Below are 20,403 nucleotides of genomic sequence, written 5' to 3'. Positions count from 1 at the left end.
GAATATTAAATATTAAATGTAAATGTAAATGCATGTGTGTGAAAAATTAGGAAAAGAACATTAACATATTCATATCAGTTTTACATCAGCAACAGTTTCCTTTCCATTCTGCTACTAGCCCAATTGTTGAATTATTAACAGCACAAAAAAACATAGTCACACATGGTTTTGCGCTAGTAGTGCATGTCTAGACTTACTCTCTGGATTTGTGGAAATTGCAGCGCATGAGCGGGATTTTGATAACCTGATCTCTGACCCCCACAAAAAGCTCGCTGCGGCTCTGCAGGATGAGTAGGCTCAGGATCGGTTCTCTCCTCCTGTAGAGAAAATGTCACATTTATTCTCATATAACTCGTAGCTGAGAATACATACGGCAAAATTAATTTAATCAAATGTACTAGCAATTACTGAGGGTTTTTTTTTTCCTTCTGTACCTGGAGGGAAAAAGCTCAATTTCATCCAGCAAACAGCTGCCTGTGGTTCGGTTAAGTGGAGAGAGAACCTTCTTAATGGTGCCATAATCTGTGACAGACAGACAGAAAGAGAAAGAAACTGAATGAACAAGAGACATGTAAAAAAAAATATCGCACAATTAAATACTCTGGCTTCACTGATATTGGCTGTTCCAGTAAACATAATTTGACTAGAACAGAATTGAATTGAGCTGAATTGAACATATTAGTTCATGTAGAATGTAATAATGAGCAATAAAAACGATAATACAATATTTTAAAGCATCATGATGTAACCATTAAGAGGATATGTAAAGCCTAGTGAAAAGGAAGAGGAACTCTAATGTCTCTAATGAACAGGAACAGCATCTCTGAGGACTTCGAAACAGTAACAACAACTCGACAATGAGGCACCAAAAGCATCAGAAGTTAACAGGAAAAGTATTTTTGTTATCTCAAGAACATCGTTAATGCGTTTAGCGAGCAGGAAAAAACTAGTGGCCTGTGATGATTTTAAATGATGTGAACAGGAAGAGTGACACAATAGATTCTAGGGTAGATGAATTATCTCTGACGCGCAGAACAAACCACTATCCCTAATCTCTATCAATAGTAAGAGCATTATTATGTGACTAATAAGTAGGAATAAGATATTCACTGACTTTAAAATGTAACCAGGAAGAGCATATTGAAAGCCTTTAATGAACTTTACTGTTATATATCATGCTGGAGAGGAAAACCAACTCTAAAGACTTGAGGAAACAAGAAGAGCAGCAAAATGTAGTGCTGTTAAACAGGAAATGCAACTCAAAGGAATAGGAAGGATATCTTTAACATCTCTGGTAAACAATGAAAGCATTTCTAGCATCTCCAGTAACCATGGTGAGCTTCTCTAATTTCCAACAAGCAGGAAGAACATTACTTCAACTGCAGGAGCAGGAAGGACATCCTTAATGACTCTAGTGAAAAGGAAGGACATCTTTAATGACTTTAGTGGAAGAAGGACATCTTTAATGACTCTAGTGAGCAAGAAGGACATCATTAATAACTATGGTGAACAGGGAGGACATCTTTAATGACTAGTGAACAGGAAGGACATCTTTAATCACTCTAGTGAACAGGAAGACAGCTTTAATGACCCCAGTGAAAAGGAAGGACATATTTAATGACTCTAGTGAACAGGAAGACAGCTTTAATGACTCTAGTGAAAAGGAAGGACATCTTTAATGACTCTAGTGAACAGGATGACATATTTAATGACTCTAGTGAACAGGATGACATCTTTAATGCCTCTAGTGAACAGGATGACATATTTAATGACTCTAGTGAACAGGATGACATATTTAATGACTCTAGTGAACAGGATGACATTTAATGACTCTAGTGAACAGGATGACATATTTAATGACTCTAGTTAACAGGAAGAACACCCTTATTGACTCTAGTGAGCAGGAAGGACATCCTTAATGACTAGTGAAGAGGAAGGACATCCTTAATGACTCTAGTGAACAGGAAGAACACCCTTATTGACTCTAGTGAGCAGGAAGGACATCCTTAATGACTAGTGAAGAGGAAGGACATCCTTAATGACTCTAGTGAAAAGGAAGGACATCTTTAATGACTTTAGTGGAAGAAGGACATCTTTAATGACTCTAGTGAAGAGGAAGGACATCCTTAATGACTCTAGTGAAAAGGAAGGAAATCTTTAATGACTTTAGTGGAAGAAGGACATCTTTAATGACTCTAGTGAAGAGGAAGGACATCCTTAATGACTCTAGTGAAAAGGAAGGACATCTTTAATGACTTTAGTGGAAGAAGGACATCTTTAATGACTTTAGTGGAAGAAGGACATCTTTAATGACTCTAGTGAGCAAGAAGGACATCTTTAATGACTCTAGTGAACATGAAGGACATCCTTAATGACTAGTGAAGAGGAAGGACATCCTTAATGGTACTAGTGAGAAAGAAGGACATCCTTAATGACTCTAGTGAAGAGGAAGGACATCCTTAATAACTCTAGTGAACAGGATGTACACCCTTAATGACTCTAGTGAACAGCAAGGGCATCCTTAATAACTCTAGTGAGCTGGAAGAACATATATTATGACTCTAGTAAACAGGAAGGACATCTTTAATGACTCTGGTGAACAGGAAGGACAACCCTAAAGACTAGAAAACAGGAAGGACATCTTTAATGACTCTAATAAACAGGAATGACATCTTTAATGTTTGTGTTTAACAGGAAGGACATTGTTATGACTACTGTACAGTAAGACCATCTTTTATGTCTCTAGTGAACAGTATAAATGTCTCTAATGACTCTGATGAAGAAAATATGCATGTCTAATGGGATCAACGTCGAAAAAGCCACGGCACTCATTAACTAAGGTCAAAGAAAACAACCTTTTCCTTCACACAAAAGCAGGTACTCTCAAAACTGAGCTGAGTTAAAATGTGCATGATTTTCAGTAGGGAAGCATTATCTGCAAAACAGTCATTAGCTTCTTGCAAACGGCGTTTTGTGAAGTCTAAAAAAAGACCGAATTAGCAGCAGAATCACCTTTCAGACTTAAGCTCACACAATAATTCATCTATTTTTTTTTTTTCTTACCTTTTTATACGTGGAAGTACTTGGAGCTTATTCAATGGCCTCGCATTATCATGAAGAATGGATGGATTATTGAGTTCAATACCGCAGATATTATCCAAGGGAGTATTTACTCTTGATCTTATTTTCAGCTTCATAGAGCTTTAAAGGTATTTTTTATGGAACATATATCGTAAGTGTAGAGTCCATTGATTTTTAGACCCTGCACGAAGCATCGATTTAGTTGATAGCCCTGTCGAACACAGCTTTAGCATGGTGCGGTACTGAAATCTGCCCACAAAATTACCCAGCCTTGGTGCCTATCGAAAGGCGAGCTTAATGCAGAAACAAGAGGATTTGACACTAAGATTTATTTGACACCATTTCTTCTTTATGCATATATCTGTAATTACCCATGAGTGCATGCGACAAAAATCGAATCTAATTCACAGAAAATAGTTCTAATATATATGTCTAGTTCTGGAGAACTTAAACATAACAGAATGAGCCACACTATTAAGTGTAATTAGCAAGTTGTAGTTATTTAACCGTTACTGTTAAATTTAACCGTTACTATGTCTGTTACACATCACAAATAAGGTATTTTGATGATATACATCTGCTCGTTGACCAGATTTGAGTTTAGTATTTAGGCATAATGACGCTCAGCTTTGTTAAGTTATTTTGCCCTGTGGTCAGACTCCATTAAACAAATTTGCTAAATATTGAGGTTTTTGCTCTGTAATGAATTACCTACATCTAAACAGACTCCAAATACTTTTATATATTTACTCTGGTTATTAATGCATTAATATTATGGTATATATAGGGATAAAATAAAATAAGCATAAAATAGTTTAATATTTAATTTATTTTTATTTAGTTTTTTAGTTTTTATTTAGTGATTTTTAGTTTAGTTTATTTTTTCCCCCTCTCCTTTCTCTGTTTATTTTCTTTTGTAAAGCTGCTTTGAGACAATGTCCATTGTAAAAGGTGCTATACAAATAAATTGAACTGAAAATTGAATTGAAATCTCTGAATGTTGGCAAATTATAAGATCCTCCTTAAAACAGTTTGCTAACAAATCAAACTGACAGGAAACAAACTAAGCAAGTGAACAGAAAGTACTGAAAGAGCATATTTCTAATACACAGGAAAAGCATCTGTGACATATCTAGTGAAACGGAAGAATATGAGAACCAAGAAGAGCACCTCAGAAGTCTCTACTGAACTGGAAAAGCCGGAAAAGCACCTTTAATGGTTCTAGTGAACCAGAAAAGCACCAGAGCATCAGGAACAAGAAGAGCAAAGCTCAAGTGAGCGGGATGAGAGTCTCTATTGACTCACAGGAACAGGAAGAGCACCCCACAGGTCAAGTGGAAAGGTTGAGAGTGTCTATTGCCTGAACTGTAAAAGCATCTATCACCTTTCTAGTGAACCAGAGGAGTGTCTCTAATGTATCTAGGGAACAAAAAGAGCATCTCTGATGTGTCTCAGAAACAGGAAGAGCATCTCAGACATCTTTAGTGAAATTGACAAGCACCTGTATCATATGGAGTGAACAGGAAGAGCACCTGTATCATATGGAGTGAACAGGAAGAGCACCTGTATCATATAGAGTGAACAGGAAGAGCACCTGTATCATATAGAGTGAACAGAAAGAGCACCTGTATCATATGGAGTGAACAGGAAGAGCACCTGTATCATATACAGTGAACAGGAAGAGCACCTGTATCATATGGAGTGAACAGAAAGAGCACCTGTATCATATGGAGTGAACAGGAAGAGCACCTGTATCATATACAGTGAACAGGAAGAGCACCTGTATCATATACAGTGAACAGGAAGAGCACCTGTATCATATGGAGTGAACAGGAAGAGCACCTGTATCATATGGAGTGAACAGGAAGAGCACCTGTATCATATACAGTGAACAGGAAGAGCACCTGTATCATATGGAGTGAACAGGAAGAGCACCTGTATCATATGGAGTGAACAGGAAGAGCACCTGTATCATATACAGTGAACAGGAAGAGCACCTGTATCATATACAGTGAACAGGAAGAGCACCTGTATCATATACAGTGAACAGGAAGAGCACCTGTATCATATGGAGTGAACAGGAAGAGCACCTGTATCATATGGAGTGAACAGGAAGAGCACCTGTATCATATACAGTGAACAGGAAGAGCACCTGTATCATATGGAGTGAACAGGAAGAGCACCTGTATCATATGGAGTGAACAGGAAGAGCACCTGTATCATATGGAGTGAACAGGAAGAGCACCTGTATCATATGGAGTGAACAGGAAGAGCACCTGTATCATATAGAGTGAACAGAAAGAGCACCTGTATCATATGGAGTGAACAGGAAGAGCACCTGTATCATATACAGTGAACAGGAAGAGCACCTGTATCATATAGAGTGAACAGGAAGAGCACCTGTATCATATAGAGTGAACAGGAAGAGCACCTGTATCATATACAGTGAACAGGAAGAGCACCTGTATCATATACAGTGAACAGGAAGAGCACCTGTATCATATGGAGTGAACAGGAAGAGCACCTGTATCATATACAGTGAACAGGAAGAGCACCTGTATCATATACAGTGAACAGGAAGAGCACCTGTATCATATGGAGTGAACAGGAAGAGCACCTGTATCATATACAGTGAACAGGAAGAGCACCTGTATCATATGGAGTGAACAGGAAGAGCACCTGTATCATATGGAGTGAACAGGAAGAGCACCTGTATCATATACAGTGAACAGGAAGAGCACCTGTATCATATACAGTGAACAGGAAGAGCACCTGTATCATATACAGTGAACAGGAAGAGCACCTGTATCATATACAGTGAACAGGAAGAGCACCTGTATCATATGGAGTGAACAGGAAGAGCACCTGTATCATATGGAGTGAACAGGAAGAGCACCTGTATCATATACAGTGAACAGGAAGAGCACCTGTATCATATGGAGTGAACAGGAAGAGCACCTGTATCATATGGAGTGAACAGGAAGAGCACCTGTATCATATGGAGTGAACAGGAAGAGCACCTGTATCATATGGAGTGAACAGGAAGAGCACCTGTATCATATGGAGTGAACAGGAAGAGCACCTGTATCATATGGAGTGAACAGGAAGAGCACCTGTATCATATGGAGTGAACAGGAAGAGCACCTGTATCATACACAGTGAACAGGAAGAGCACCTGTATCATATACAGTGAACAGGAAGAGCACCTGTATCATATACAGTGAACAGGAAGAGCACCTGTATCATATACAGTGAACAGGAAGAGCACCTGTATCATATACAGTGAACAGGAAGAGCACCTGTATCATATGGAGTGAACAGGAAGAGCACCTGTATCATATGGAGTGAACAGGAAGAGCACCTGTATCATATGGAGTGAACAGGAAGAGCACCTGTATCATATGGAGTGAACAGGAAGAGCACCTGTATCATATGGAGTGAACAGGAAGAGCACCTGTATCATATGGAGTGAACAGGAAGAGCACCTGTATCATACACAGTGAACAGGAAGAGCACCTGTATCATATACAGTGAACAGGAAGAGCACCTGTATCATATGGAGTGAACAGGAAGAGCACCTGTATCATATGGAGTGAACAGGAAGAGCACCTGTATCATATGGAGTGAACAGGAAGAGCACATGTATCATATGGAGTGAACAGGAAGAGCACCTGTATCATATGGAGTGAACAGGAAGAGCACCTGTATCATATGGAGTGAACAGGAAGAGCACCTGTATCATATGGAGTGAACAGGAAGAGCACCTGTATCATATGGAGTGAACAGGAAGAGCACCTGTATCATACACAGTGAACAGGAAGAGCACCTGTATCATATACAGTGAACAGGAAGAGCACCTGTATCATATACAGTGAACAGGAAGAGCACCTGTATCATATACAGTGAACAGGAAGAGCACCTGTATCATATACAGTGAACAGGAAGAGCACCTGTATCATATGGAGTGAACAGGAAGAGCACATGTATCATATGGAGTGAACAGGAAGACCACCTGTATCATATACAGTGAACAGGAAGAGCACCTGTATCATATAGAGTGAACAGGAAGAGCACCTGTATCATATGGAGTGAACAGGAAGAGCACCTGTATCATATAGAGTGAACAGGAAGAGCACCTGTATCATATGGAGTGAACATGAAGAGCACCTGTATCATATGGAGTGAACAGGAAGAGCACCTGTATCATATGGAGTGAACAGGAAGAGCACCTGTATCATATGGAGTGAACAGGAAGAGCACCTGTATCATATGGAGTGAACAGGAAGAGCACCTGTATCATATAGAGTGAACAGGAAGAGCACCTGTATCATATAGAGTGAACAGGAAGAGCACCTGTATCATATACAGTGAACAGGAAGAGCACCTGTATCATATACAGTGAACAGGAAGAGCACCTGTATCATATACAGTGAACAGGAAGAGCACCTGTATCATATACAGTGAACAGGAAGAGCACCTGTATCATATGGAGTGAACAGGAAGAGCACCTGTATCATATGGAGTGAACAGGAAGAGCACCTGTATCATATGGAGTGAACAGGAAGAGCACCTGTATCATATACAGTGAACAGGAAGAGCACCTGTATCATATGGAGTGAACAGGAAGAGCACCTGTATCATATGGAGTGAACAGGAAGAGCACCTGTATCATATACAGTGAACAGGAAGAGCACCTGTATCATATGGAGTGAACAGGAAGAGCACCTGTAAAGTATGGAGTGAACAGGAAGGGCGCTTCCAATTTATGTACTGGACAGGAAGCACCTCCTAAAACTCAGGAAAAGCGTTACTCCTGTATTTAATGAACAGCATTTCTTAACATACTGTATCTAGTAAACAAGCAGAGAATCTTGAATGTCACTAGTGAAGAGCATCTGTAATGTCTCTGATGAACAAAAAAAACCCCCATCTCTAACATCATTTGTGAGCAGAGGGATCTTCAGTGTCATGAATAAACAGGAAGAGCATCTCTAATGACTAGTGAACTAGTGAAAGAGCGTTCGTAATGAACAACATCATCTCTCACATCTCTAATGAACAGGAGAGCATTTCTAATGACTTTAATTAACATGTGAATGACGATTAAAGAAGGATATAACCCCGGTGAAATAATGTCAGTAGTGAGGTTAGCATGCATTTCAGCTTCAACTAAACTAACCACACACTTGTTTATTCGTATTCAGACTTATTATATAGATCCTGGTGTATGGTACAGCATGAAAGATTGGATATAATTCAGATTTGTGTGGGGTGATGTAGGATCATACCTGTTGCCAAGTAGATGATGTGATAGAGTGCATCTTTTCCTTGCACAACATCAACAGCGATGTGAGAGAAACGGACATTATCCTCCATGAAGTAGGGCACAGGGACGATGGGCTGAACCACTTCATGCATCAGGATGAACTTCTGAGCATCTTGCAGGTTCCTCTCGGTTAGATTCACGTAGGAGCCATAATCTATTGTCCCACACTGAAGAAGAGAGAGAGAGAGAGATATGTCATCATCATCATCATCATCATCATCATCATCATCCATTCACTCCTAAAGAAGGGTGGAGCACATTTTCAAAAAGCAGACACAATAGAAGAGCAATATACAACACAAGCTCTGGCACTAAACACATATTTATATACTGCAGACTTTATTGCTGACTCATCAGCCTACAATATAAAGATAAAGATTGGTTTAAAAGTGGCTTAGTCAGCTTTACTGAATGTCAGCTCAATATTTCAGCCTGTACTACTGAAGTAACAGCTCATGCTCTGGCATCAGTTAACATTCATATTTAGTGAACGTTCTGACTGCTACAGAGTTCAAGAGTGAATATCTTATTATTAAAGTGTCAGTGCATATCGTTTATAATAACCTGACGATTAGCCAATCATGTGCTGACACGTTTAGGTGAGTAGAATGCATAACAATCCTGAAGGCTAAGAGCTTCAGTTCAGGTGAAACACCAGAATGTCAAAAATTTGATTTCACTGACAGAAAGGTCAGAGGAGCTGGTGTGAATCTTTTATATGCTGCTGATCTCCTGGAACTTTCATGCATAAAGTCTCTAAAGTTTACACAGAACAATGTAAATTGGTGTAGATAGTGGGAATAGCGTAAACAGTGTAAATCAGGTTAAGGCTCTGGGTTGGTGATTGGAAGGTTAGCGGTTCAAGCCCCAGCACTGACAAGCTGCCACTCTTGGGCCGGTGACCCCTCTCTGATCCAGGGTGCTGTATCTTGGCTGACCCTGTGCTTTGACACCAGCTTCCTAACAAGCTGCGAAGAAAAGCATTTCACTGAGCTGTAGTGTACCTGTGACAAAATAAAGTCTTCCTCTTTTATTGTTCTAGTAGGAAAGCAAACAACCAAAAAAAACCTCCATTGAGCAGCAGTTCTACAGGAAAGACTGGAGGAGAATGGACAGAATGGCTGGAGCTGACCAGAAAGTTAAAGAAATTTGAATAATCTCAACACACACACAATGCATGAAAACTTGAGGCTGATGGACAACAGAAGACGTTTTGTAACCAAAGAAAGGGTGCTAAGCTGAGGCAACATATTTGTGTCTGTTGTAGTTTAAGCCTTTTAATTGGCTTGATTATGAAAAATCTTATGGTCTCATCATATATCATATCATATCATATCATATCATATCATATCATATCATATCATATCATATCATATCATATCATATCATATCATATCAGTTCTTCCTTTCTGCATTAAACTACTGCTAGTCCTGACTTCTCTTTTCATAATCCCTCACTGATCTCATTTGAACTTAAGACATAACAAACACCCAAATAATATTATGTATTTGAATACTGGCACCTCAATCAGTTAACCAGATAATCCAATAACCGTACACATCCCTAGCTAATAGCAGAAGCAAACCTGATAGATAAGGTCAAACTATTCCACAGCCCGAGGCTGATAATGAAGAAAGTGCAATCACTCTTGAACTTTAACCAGGACCATGGAACGGACATGAGTAATTGGTTGGAGGACGGAAGAGGCTTTACAAATAAATCAATCAGGAGAAACTGAATTATCTTGCGAGTGGGGCGAAGGAGGTGTCTGCAGTGTGTCACAGACTATAGAGTGAATTAGTTCTATGTCATTCTCAAAATAGTTTATCATAGGGAACCCCTTAGGGCCTTCCAGACCTTCATGAAAGACCTGTGGAATTTCCATTTGTGATTTTAGTTTGTTTTAATTCTATAGCATCAGCATTGACCGTAGTTCCTGCAGCTTACCAGACGTCTTATAGGGTATATTATAATTTAAGTTTGGTTAAAAATACAAAAAAATCGAAATATTCAAAAGGAAAGCTATCCACTCAGATTGATTTAGAGATAAGAGATTTGTCATTGATTAGGACAAAATATCTTACACCTTATAACATAATTAGTTATTTACACTACAGACCGCCAATCATATGTTTGATTTGCAGCAGATAGGATTGTTTCATGAGACAGAAACATCCTTCATCCAGGCTTCTAGACAGCCGACATTTCTCAATGACTAGCCATAAAAGGGCCTTGATTTATGCAATCACACATTTTACAGATTTCTCAGCCAATTGCCACATCTATGCTGAGAGCATAAGTCGTGTAGGTCAGTGAACTAGCGAGTCATGTGTCCATTAGAGCAGACATTAAATATTCTTTTTTTGATGATATTTTCTATTATAATTCTCTGAAAATGTTCGCTGATGAAATTTATCACAGTGCTACAATGGCGGAGGGAAGACAGGCAGAAATGTTTGTGGAGTTGCTGTCAGTGAAGCTAAAATGAACATAATTAGTAATATCCTGTCAGTGCCAATGTTAGCGCTGACTCATTGACGCGTTATTTAACCAATTAACCAAATGCCTGGAGCCAGGATAGTTTCTCTACAGATACAGAGCTGTCATCTATACCTAGGAATGCTGTTCACAAACGATTTCCTCTGTCCTTCCTCTAGTCCCTTTCCTTTTATTATTTCTGTTAAAAGCAAAACAGCTTCCACACTCGAATGAGGACAGGCTTCAGTGATCCTGTCTACCTGTGTATTTCAGCCACGGTGTATAAACAAGCACAGACATAAACGGCACCAGCGGGCTTTAACTGCTTCACATCAATCATAATTTGTGCCAGCAAATTTACCGAGCTTATGTCATAACCATAATTGCATGTTTCTCCACTTTAGTGGTAAGAAATGGTAAGACATTCTTCAGGATTAAATTCTCAATGGTCATAGCAAGGTTTAGATACAAACGGGTGGCAAATTAAAGGAAAAGCATTTAAAGTATTTTTTAAAAAAATGTCTTATTAAGGTGTTGGACTATCACTAGCCACCAGAACAGCTTGAATGCTTTTCAGAGACTCAACAAGTCCCTGAACTGTAATGGACAGATCAACAACATTCTTTCAATAGATATTCCCTGAGGATTGTTGTAATTAGCACTGTTTTTTCAAACTTTCTCTGGTTTGAAATCTGGGAATCATGGTGGCCATAGCATGAGATTTCCATCATTTGCATCCTCATTAGACCATTCAGTGAGCCCTTGTGCCTTGTACTTGGGGGCGGAGTCATCTTAGAAGAGACCAGTCCCATCATGATAGAAATGTTTTACTGATTTGCAGTGATACGTTGCTCTAAGGATACAAGTGGACACAAAATCAGGCCTTGAAAATGCCAAAGTGCATGAAAACATTTGCAGGCAAAATGGTGCCAGAACAAGATTTTAAGGCAATTGGTATATCAGATCCCCTCTTTTTCTGTGTAGGGACAGTTCCTCTTTGTACAGACTGTTCACAGTGTGGAACAGTCTTATCTTTATGAGATCATTTTTTACCCATTAATCATAATAATGACAATATAGCATCACTCCTGAATATTGAAAATAAAGATATAAAGAAAATAAAGCAGAAAGAACAGGTGATGTGGACTGAAAAATTTTATTGACTAGCACTAAGAATTCAAAAAAAACATAGTTTGTGCTCTACTCAGATCTTCCAAAGTACAAATCAGTCTGCAGATTGTCAGATGCTCAGCTAAGCCACGGACTGACTCTTTGGGAGGCTATAAGTGAGTGTCTGATGCAGCAAGCGTTAAGGCAGCTGGGTGAGGAGAGTATTACTGAGCACCACAGGAGCCTCCAACATCCTGATTCAGAGGTGTGCATTGGGGCTGGGAACAAAAAGTTTGTGGGAGCTGTTTTTGTTTTGTATTTTCAGGCAAGTAGGAGCAGGAAGTCTGAAAAGTAGGATGAAAAAAATGCTGTGTTGATTAACTGATTAACCTGGAAGAGTATTGGACATTTGCGTGGTGCTTGTGTGTAGTGCATCAGATGAAGGAGCAAAAATGTAGAGGAATGAATCTTCAGGGTTACTCTGGATAAAATATATATATATCATTTCTTTTTATATGCTTGGGAAATAGCACCAACTAAGTTCATTAAAAAATATAGCAGGTGGGCAAATGCCAAAAAAAATCCTGTGGGAACTGAGCAAAATTTCTGCAAGAAAAGACAGGATTGATCAAAATTCCTTTGGGTGTTGGAGAAAATCAGTACACTTTATGCCCTAAAAAACAGCTTTATTTCATTTATTATGCAGCAACAACAACGAGACAAAGACATGATAATCGGGTTATTCAGTTAGTCATTAAGAAGTAGACATTAACACTAATACATTGCCTAGTACACTGTCAAAGAAATGATAGATAGATGGATTTGATCAAGTCTAAAGTGGCCATGACTATGCACAAAAAATGTAATCTTTCATTTTTAAAAATTATAGTCAGTAACCTATAGGTAGTCGTTGCCGCAACCCCATTTTTTAATTCTGCCTAAAAACACCCTAAAGAATCGTGTGAGCACAGAGGTCATTGGTTGTCCCCTTTATAAATGGCCCTTTGGAGAAAGCCAGTGAATTTGAAGTAAATGTTTGGAAATGCTTCAATTTAGAATGACCCATCAGTACATTTCCTCTGCCCTTCAAAAAGCTTTCCGTATGGACACCAGCTGTAACTACACAAACTTACAAAATGAAAATAATCAGTGATGGATCCATCAAGAGAGAGAATGAGATAAACAATGAAAAACGGTTAAAAATGTGATGCTCAAATAGGGTTCAGTTTCATATAAGTTTCTGTTTTAAATATTGTGTCCATATGGAACAAAGATAACTTCTGAAAAAAAGTGTAGGTGATTTGCTATCAGGGTGTCCAAAGACCTGCATCTTTCACATAAGCAAAATAGCATATGTTTCCTAATTTCCTGTATATTTGCTTTAATGAATATTCAATTTCGGGTCGCAAAAAGTGCAAGTTAGAGTCAATATAAATATGTAAATTAAGCATCTGCAAAGTGACTCACTAAACCTGAAAGTCTCTAGAGGCACAGCGACAAAACCCTCCCAAAAAACAAATGAAATGAATAGTGGGTATTAGATTTGTAGAAGGCTGTTTTACATTATTCCATTTTAATACTTAGAAAGATTATTTATATATTAAGTATTCCCTTGAGGCAGGAATACACCATGGATAAAATGCCAGTCCTTTGCAGGGCAGCATGTACAGACAATCACACATTCTTTTCCACCTGGGGAAGTTTGGCATAGCTAGGTCAATTCATCATATTTTTGGAAGTTGAGAGGAAACCCACATGGACAAAGAAGAACATATACAGAAGGTCCACACAGACAGCAACCTGACCTCAGGTTTGAAACCCTGGAGCTGTGAGGCGGCAACGCTCTCCACTCCATCACCCACCAGCGCAACCCCACTATACTATTTTGAAGTAGCGTCAGGAATCACGCTGGCATTACAACACAAATTTCTCCTCCTGATTGAGTGCAGGACATTTCGGTTAAGCTTCCTGCTTTCATTTCTGGTCCCTGTGTAATCAACCTCAATCAACGAAGAAATAATTTAACTAGTGCACGCTCCATGTTGCCCTTTCATGCTTGGAATAGACAGCTACTAGTTTTACATCGGTGCAGGAAGCCATAAATCCGAGGCTCGTAAATCTTTGCTCTCCGATGCTGACAAATTCTTGATGAAGATGTCACGGAGGCTGAGATAAAGTGAGGCCCGAATGCTCGCCAAACAGCAACCCCCTCCCACGAGAGAAGTTTTTTTTTTCTTTTTCGCTGCATGTCAGCTGCTGCAACTCTATTATCTCCTCAGACAGGATTCTCAAATTCAGCTGATCCAGTACAAAAAAATTAATACATGCTGAGGAGACAGTTTTATTTAAAAGGGAGTCAAAAGCATATGAGGAGGCTCAGAGTCTCCAGATGGCCACGGGTCTCAGAGCGAATTAAAGTGCATTAAAAGGCTCAGCGTCAGCCGAGTTAGCCGACTTGCTATCATTTAAACTCCTGCCATTGAGCCCTAGCGCTTTACACACACACACTTTTCTCCAAACCATCATTCTAAATCCCAAAGTCCCTCCAGTCTGACTGTGAGAGAACACTGATTTTGAGGAGAAAATTAAGGGCACTTCTTCAGCAATCACTGTAGTTAAATGATCAGAAACAGCAGAACATGGATGGGGCCTCTTTTTTTTTATTAGCCCCTTTGTCATTGTAAATTTTCTGCTCCAGGCTTTTATAAGGTGAGTGCCTTATTAAAGCATTTCTCAGTGATCCGAGAGAAACGTTCCTGGGATAGACTCCGGCTCAACAGTGACCCTCGCCAACATAAAGGAGCCACTGAAGACGAATGAATGAATTATCTCTTGCAAGGTGTTTGCATGCTAATCATCCAGGAGTCACAGTACAGCCAATGGTTAAGGTTTCCTTAATAAACATTATTCATTGCATGAGTTAACAGTGATTTACACTTAAGCATTAACAAATTATAAACATCTTTTTTTTTTTGCTTTTAACGAACCAAATGATAGATATTTACACCATCTATGAGTAATAAAAAAAAAAAAAAACGTTTTCAATGATCATGAATATCATTAATATGAATTAATGCCATAATTAATATATTTGTGGTCATAACTATAAATATCATAATCGATGCTGAATGGTGGGTACCAATAGTTAAAAAAATAATTTAGTAGACCTGAGTTCTGATTCTGAACATGTCATAATTTAACTGAAGTCAAATTCATAGATAAATATAATGTAGATAGCATTTCTACCAACAGATAGTACAGATCGTTAACTTAGTTTATTACCAAGTATACTGCAAGTGTGTCCATTGTGATGTTTATGGTTTGTTAACGTTAACTGATGCAGTAAATAATGTTAAATAAGGAAGCCTTAATGTGCAACCTAATCAAAATTCACCTCATAAAGAACCACATTCCTGAATACGATTAGACCAGATGTAAAGCTGTAAAAGCGGGGATTAAGGGACGTATTGACTTAATTGACTCAATTAGGAAGCTAAGACACACAAGCGAAGCCAGACGGAGTTGTGTGTAGCGAAAGGTTAAAATGGTCTGCGTTGACATTTTGCATTCCTTTTTGCATTAATTTAATGTTCTTCAGCATTTAGCTGCCAGTAGTTTGCAAAAGTCAAGATCAAGACCTGGTTTATGAGACTAATTATCAAACTAATGCAAAGCTTCAGCAAGTTCAAACAGGTCAGCAGTCATTTAAACAGAATAAATAATGGAATGGGTGAGAAGTGGTGGGTGGTGGTGGAGTTGGGGGTGGTGGGTAAAATGATGGGAGGATTACAAATAGAGGACAAAATCCATATAAAACAGATAGACTACAACCACACAATTACCTTGAGACGTCCTTCATTACTAACACTGACAATCGTTTTCTGTGTTTTGTTTCTTTTAGCAGAGATCTTGTTGTAGTAGTGATTTGTGGTATATTTGTCACAGAGTTGCACAAATATCCTAAACTTTAAACCCAAAGTGGGTGTGGCTTACCCCTTGAAAAACCATGGACGTTGAAACATCAGAAAATATATGAATTGCAGCTCCTCAAGAGACAGTTCCTCACCCTCATCTCTCAAGAGCTTAGACCAGAACTTTATGCTGCACTGTTTGTGAGCAGTTCTTATTACTTTTGCTTGGTCCTAACAACAACCTTTTGCATTACCATTTTTACCAAACTAAAAGCAAACTAATCTCCTCATTTCCATTACTGCCACCCTGACCAGGCGCTCTGCTGTAAATGCATTGTTCAGTGCTGCATGCTAATAAACATGGTCTGGGTTTGTCCTGAGCTTCACATCTGCCTGCTGATACACACATGCATGGAAATAAAAACCTTTTTAAAGTATTCTGCGTTAATGCGGTCCCAATGCGCACCACAGGTCTTGCCAAGTGAACCTTTCTGGCAGGCTTTCAAAAAAAATTTAATTAGTGTGCCTTCTATTTGTTACACAGTTATATCCCAAATATATCATAATACAGAAGATTAGTGTAGGATGGACTTGGTTTGATTATTTTGATTAAGTAACTTATATACAGTGTGTGTGGTTCTATGTGCACTTAACTATGGTAGCAGTCATGGTAGTACAGTGAGCTTCTACCCATCCTTTACATGGTGCTTGATCAGAAGTACTAATCCAAATATAGACCTCAGGACTTCAATTGGTTCTGCAAATGTGTATAAATAAAATGCATTATTCAGCTCCTGACTGCACTACATTAGTTTGTATTCCTCTGTGTAGATGATTTTGTTTTCTTAAAAGCTCTTGGAAGTGGACTTTAGAACTTTAGTGCATTGTGCTGGAATTTGCTGATTTCTCACCTGGAAGTCCGGGTTGGGGTTTGGATAAGGAAGCCATGCTGAACGTGAGTTCTCTTGATATTTAAAAGGCCCACTGAACACTTGGGTAATAGCGCTCAGGTTGAAGGCACACACTGCCGAGGCAGCAATGCTGTTCCTGTGGAAGAAGAGAGACAGGGAGGAGTCTCAGACACCCACTCATGCACACCCACTCACACACTGTCCATTATCAGTACATCAGAGGCTCTAATGTGAAAAAATGGGTCTGTCTGCTGTGGGCTCTCACAAAAAGCAACATTTTAGGGCCATTAAATACACAGGAAAAACCTTATTGTCTTTACATCCAAGATTGACGTTCAGGGATATTCAAATCTTTCTGCTTTCATTCTTTACTAGTATAATCATATCATATGAAAAATCTCTTTCATCTGAGCTCTGAAAACTATAGTTATGATTACATCTCTTAAAGGACTTTGATCCCTACACTCCTGAAAAAATACACCATCTAGCACTCTCTGAGGAACCCTAAATATTTTATATTTTCAGAAAATCCTCTTTAAAAAGTTCGAACTGATAACCATCCAAAGAAACCCTTGAGGAACGATTTGTATTAATATAGATAAATAAAAAACTTCTTGAATAACATTTGACATGTAGCTTGTAGATTAACACATAAATATCCATTTTATAGCCCTAAATAACAGATTTTGCCATAATGCTATGAGGCAACTTAGCCTCCAAACTTTGCCTTCCTCTTTTTCCTATAAATCTAAAGAGACTATAGATATAAACAATACAAACAGAATAAAAATGCTAAGATGTGCTGTGATTGTCTGGCAAAACAGCTTATTTGGCGAGTCAAGATTAGAAAATGTAAAAATCCTCTCAGAAATCCTTTCATGTTAACTATTTTAGAAATAGAAAAATAGAAGAGTCCTACTTATTAACCTTTATAAAGACAAAATAAAAATCCTCAAAAAAAATTCTGTCAGGTTAGCTCATACAGAATAGTTTCACCAGTCAAGAATATTAACATTTATGAAGAAAATGTAAAAAAAAAAAATCCTCTCAGAAATCCCCTCAGGTCAGTTCATCTAAGCATGTGAACAAAATTTTAACAGTAACATTTATGAATAGAACTTAAAAGTCCTCTTAAAGTCCTGTCAGGTTAGCTCATGTTAGCAAGTAGAATAAACTTAAGAGTCAAGATTATTAACATTCATGAAGAAATGTCAGATTAGCTCAAGTTTGCAAATAGACTAGTTTTCACAGTCATGATTATCAACGTTTATGAAGAGAATGTAAAAATCTTCTTAGAAATCCTGTCAGGTTAGCTTATATTGTTCGAGCTTATAGTGTGGTCAAGATTTTAACAATACAGTGATTAATATTTCTTAAAAGTCTGCTTGAAATCCTGTCAGGTTAGCTCATGTTAGCATGTGAAATAGTTTAAATTGTTATAATTGTTAACATTTATGAAGAAAAGAAAATCCTCTCAGGTTAGCTCATGTTTGCAAGACTACTTTTCACAGTTAAGATTATTTACTTTTATGAACAACATACATATTTTTCTTAGGTTAGCTAAGAAGTTTTCGGTTAAACTAGTTTTCGGTTAAACGAAGTTAGCAATTCGATTAGTTTTAAAAGTGAAAATAGTTTTAAATCCTTTTAAAGTCAACAGTGATGAAAACTCAATTGAAAATGTACTAAAATATCAGTGTGTATAAATGCATCAGTAACTTCCTTCGTCCTTCTTATATACAATCTCACACTTCTATCATTGCATCCATGGCCTTCAGTAATCAGCCGGAAAAGCCTTTTTTAAAAAATAAATTCTGTTGAAAAAACACATTTCCCTTCGGAAAATAAAACAAACATCCTGTCTTACATCTTGGGTAATGAATTAATTCTGTTACTTGCTTTTAGACTACATCCATTAATACAGACAGTTTATTTGGTTTATACATAGACTCTTATTTATGATAAATGTCATCCTTATACGCTCAAGTACCAAAAGTCTGAATGCACTATCAAAAAACACAATTATTTAACAGTTAAAATAAAACGAAAGTCTTGCTAGTTTGAAATTCAGAGAAACACCTATTCCCCAAACACATGATACTGATTCATGCAACCCTCTCTATATTTTCACATCATCACTCCTATCACATTGATATATTCTGATATATTCTAGTTTAGAATTTAGAAGTTTAGCTTAGAAGTTTTTTATTGTATAGAGATCTTTTTTTTTTAAATATAGTAATTATTATATAAAAGTAGATTGAAGCAGCTTGTACTCACACATTAGTGGTGAAGATGCCATACAGTAGCTCAAGCTCTGGCAGGAAGAAGGTTCCTTGTAGTTCGTTGTAGGTGAATGGGATTTCTCCGGGTCTTGAGCAGTTCAGTCTTGCCTTCATGAATGTGGTCCAGGTGTCCTCCAATAAGAACCGGCCACCGATGTCGTTCTTACACACACGTGCTGCACGGGAAAATACAGTCCTCCCACAATCATGCTCCACCGCATTCTCCCGGAAAAAGAAATAGGTGAAGTTTCCGATGTCGTAGGAGGACACAAAGTTGGGCTCTGAGGAAAACAGTGAGGAAAAGATTTAAGTACAATTAAAGCCAAAATGGAATATATAAAATAACCTAAATGTACTCAAGCAAAATCACACACACACACACACACACACTGTACATACTGTACATATACTCTATATACAGTTAAATTCAGTTCAATTAAATTTAACAGTGGACATTGTCTCATAGCAGCTTTACAGAACATAAGAAATCAAACTTTCAAAAAGTTCAAAATTAATATTAGACTAATATTTAAATATACACTGACCAGGCATAACATTATGACCACCTGCCTAATATTATGTTGGTCCCCCTTTTGCTGTCAAAATGCAACAAACTGTGATGCACTGTGTATTCTGACACCTTTCTTTCAGAACCAGTTAACTTCTTCAGCAATCTGAGCAACAGTAGCTCTTCTGTTGGATCGGATCACACGGGCCAGCCTTCGCTCCCCACATGCATCAATAAGCCTTGGCCGTCCATGACCCTGTCACCGGTTCACCACTGTTCCTTCCTTGGACCACGTTTGATAGATACTGACCACTACAGACCGGGAACACCCCACAAGAGCTGCAGTTTTGGAGATGCTCTGATCCAGTCGTCTAGCCATCACAATTAGGCCCTTGTCAAACTCGCTCAAATCCTTATACTTGTCCATTTTTCCTGCTTCTAACACATCAACTTTGAGGACAAAATGTTCACTTGCTGCCTAATATATCCCACCCACTAACAGGTGCCATGATGAGGAGATCATCAGTCTTATTCACGCCACCTGTCACTGCTCATAATGTTATGCCTGATCAGTGTATATTTCTATTTATCCCTACTGAGCAAGCCTGAGATGACTGTGGCATGGAATGAGGTTTAAAAGTCCAGTTTTCCATATAAATTATATCACTGACAACTTGTTTGAGAAGTAGAATCTTTGAAATATTTTCATGAATTTCAGAGTTTCTGAATATTTGGTATGTCCCCTTTTTACTTTAATGACAGTGCGCACTCAAGCCTCACAAGTTTATGCAA

The 20,403-nt window shown here is 38.2% G+C and overlaps 1 protein-coding gene across 1 annotated transcript in view; it reads right to left on the bottom strand.

Moving 5' to 3' along the window:
* The window catches only part of sema5a (sema domain, seven thrombospondin repeats (type 1 and type 1-like), transmembrane domain (TM) and short cytoplasmic domain, (semaphorin) 5A), a 209,116-nt gene that overhangs the window by 78,739 nt on the left and 109,974 nt on the right, over nt 1-20,403 (bottom strand). The window contains exons 8-12 of the mRNA XM_058376783.1: nt 19,099-19,384; nt 16,819-16,954; nt 8,370-8,574; nt 435-522; nt 198-317 (exon numbers count right to left, since the gene is read on the bottom strand). Of these exons, the coding sequence (XP_058232766.1) occupies nt 198-317; nt 435-522; nt 8,370-8,574; nt 16,819-16,954; nt 19,099-19,384 (835 nt within the window). The remainder of the gene's footprint in view (nt 1-197; nt 318-434; nt 523-8,369; nt 8,575-16,818; nt 16,955-19,098; nt 19,385-20,403) is intronic.

Source organism: Hemibagrus wyckioides, linkage group LG23 (assembly GCF_019097595.1).
Source record: "Hemibagrus wyckioides isolate EC202008001 linkage group LG23, SWU_Hwy_1.0, whole genome shotgun sequence".
NCBI lineage: Eukaryota > Metazoa > Chordata > Actinopteri > Siluriformes > Bagridae > Hemibagrus > Hemibagrus wyckioides.
This window is presented reverse-complemented; position numbering and strand designations above follow the sequence as displayed.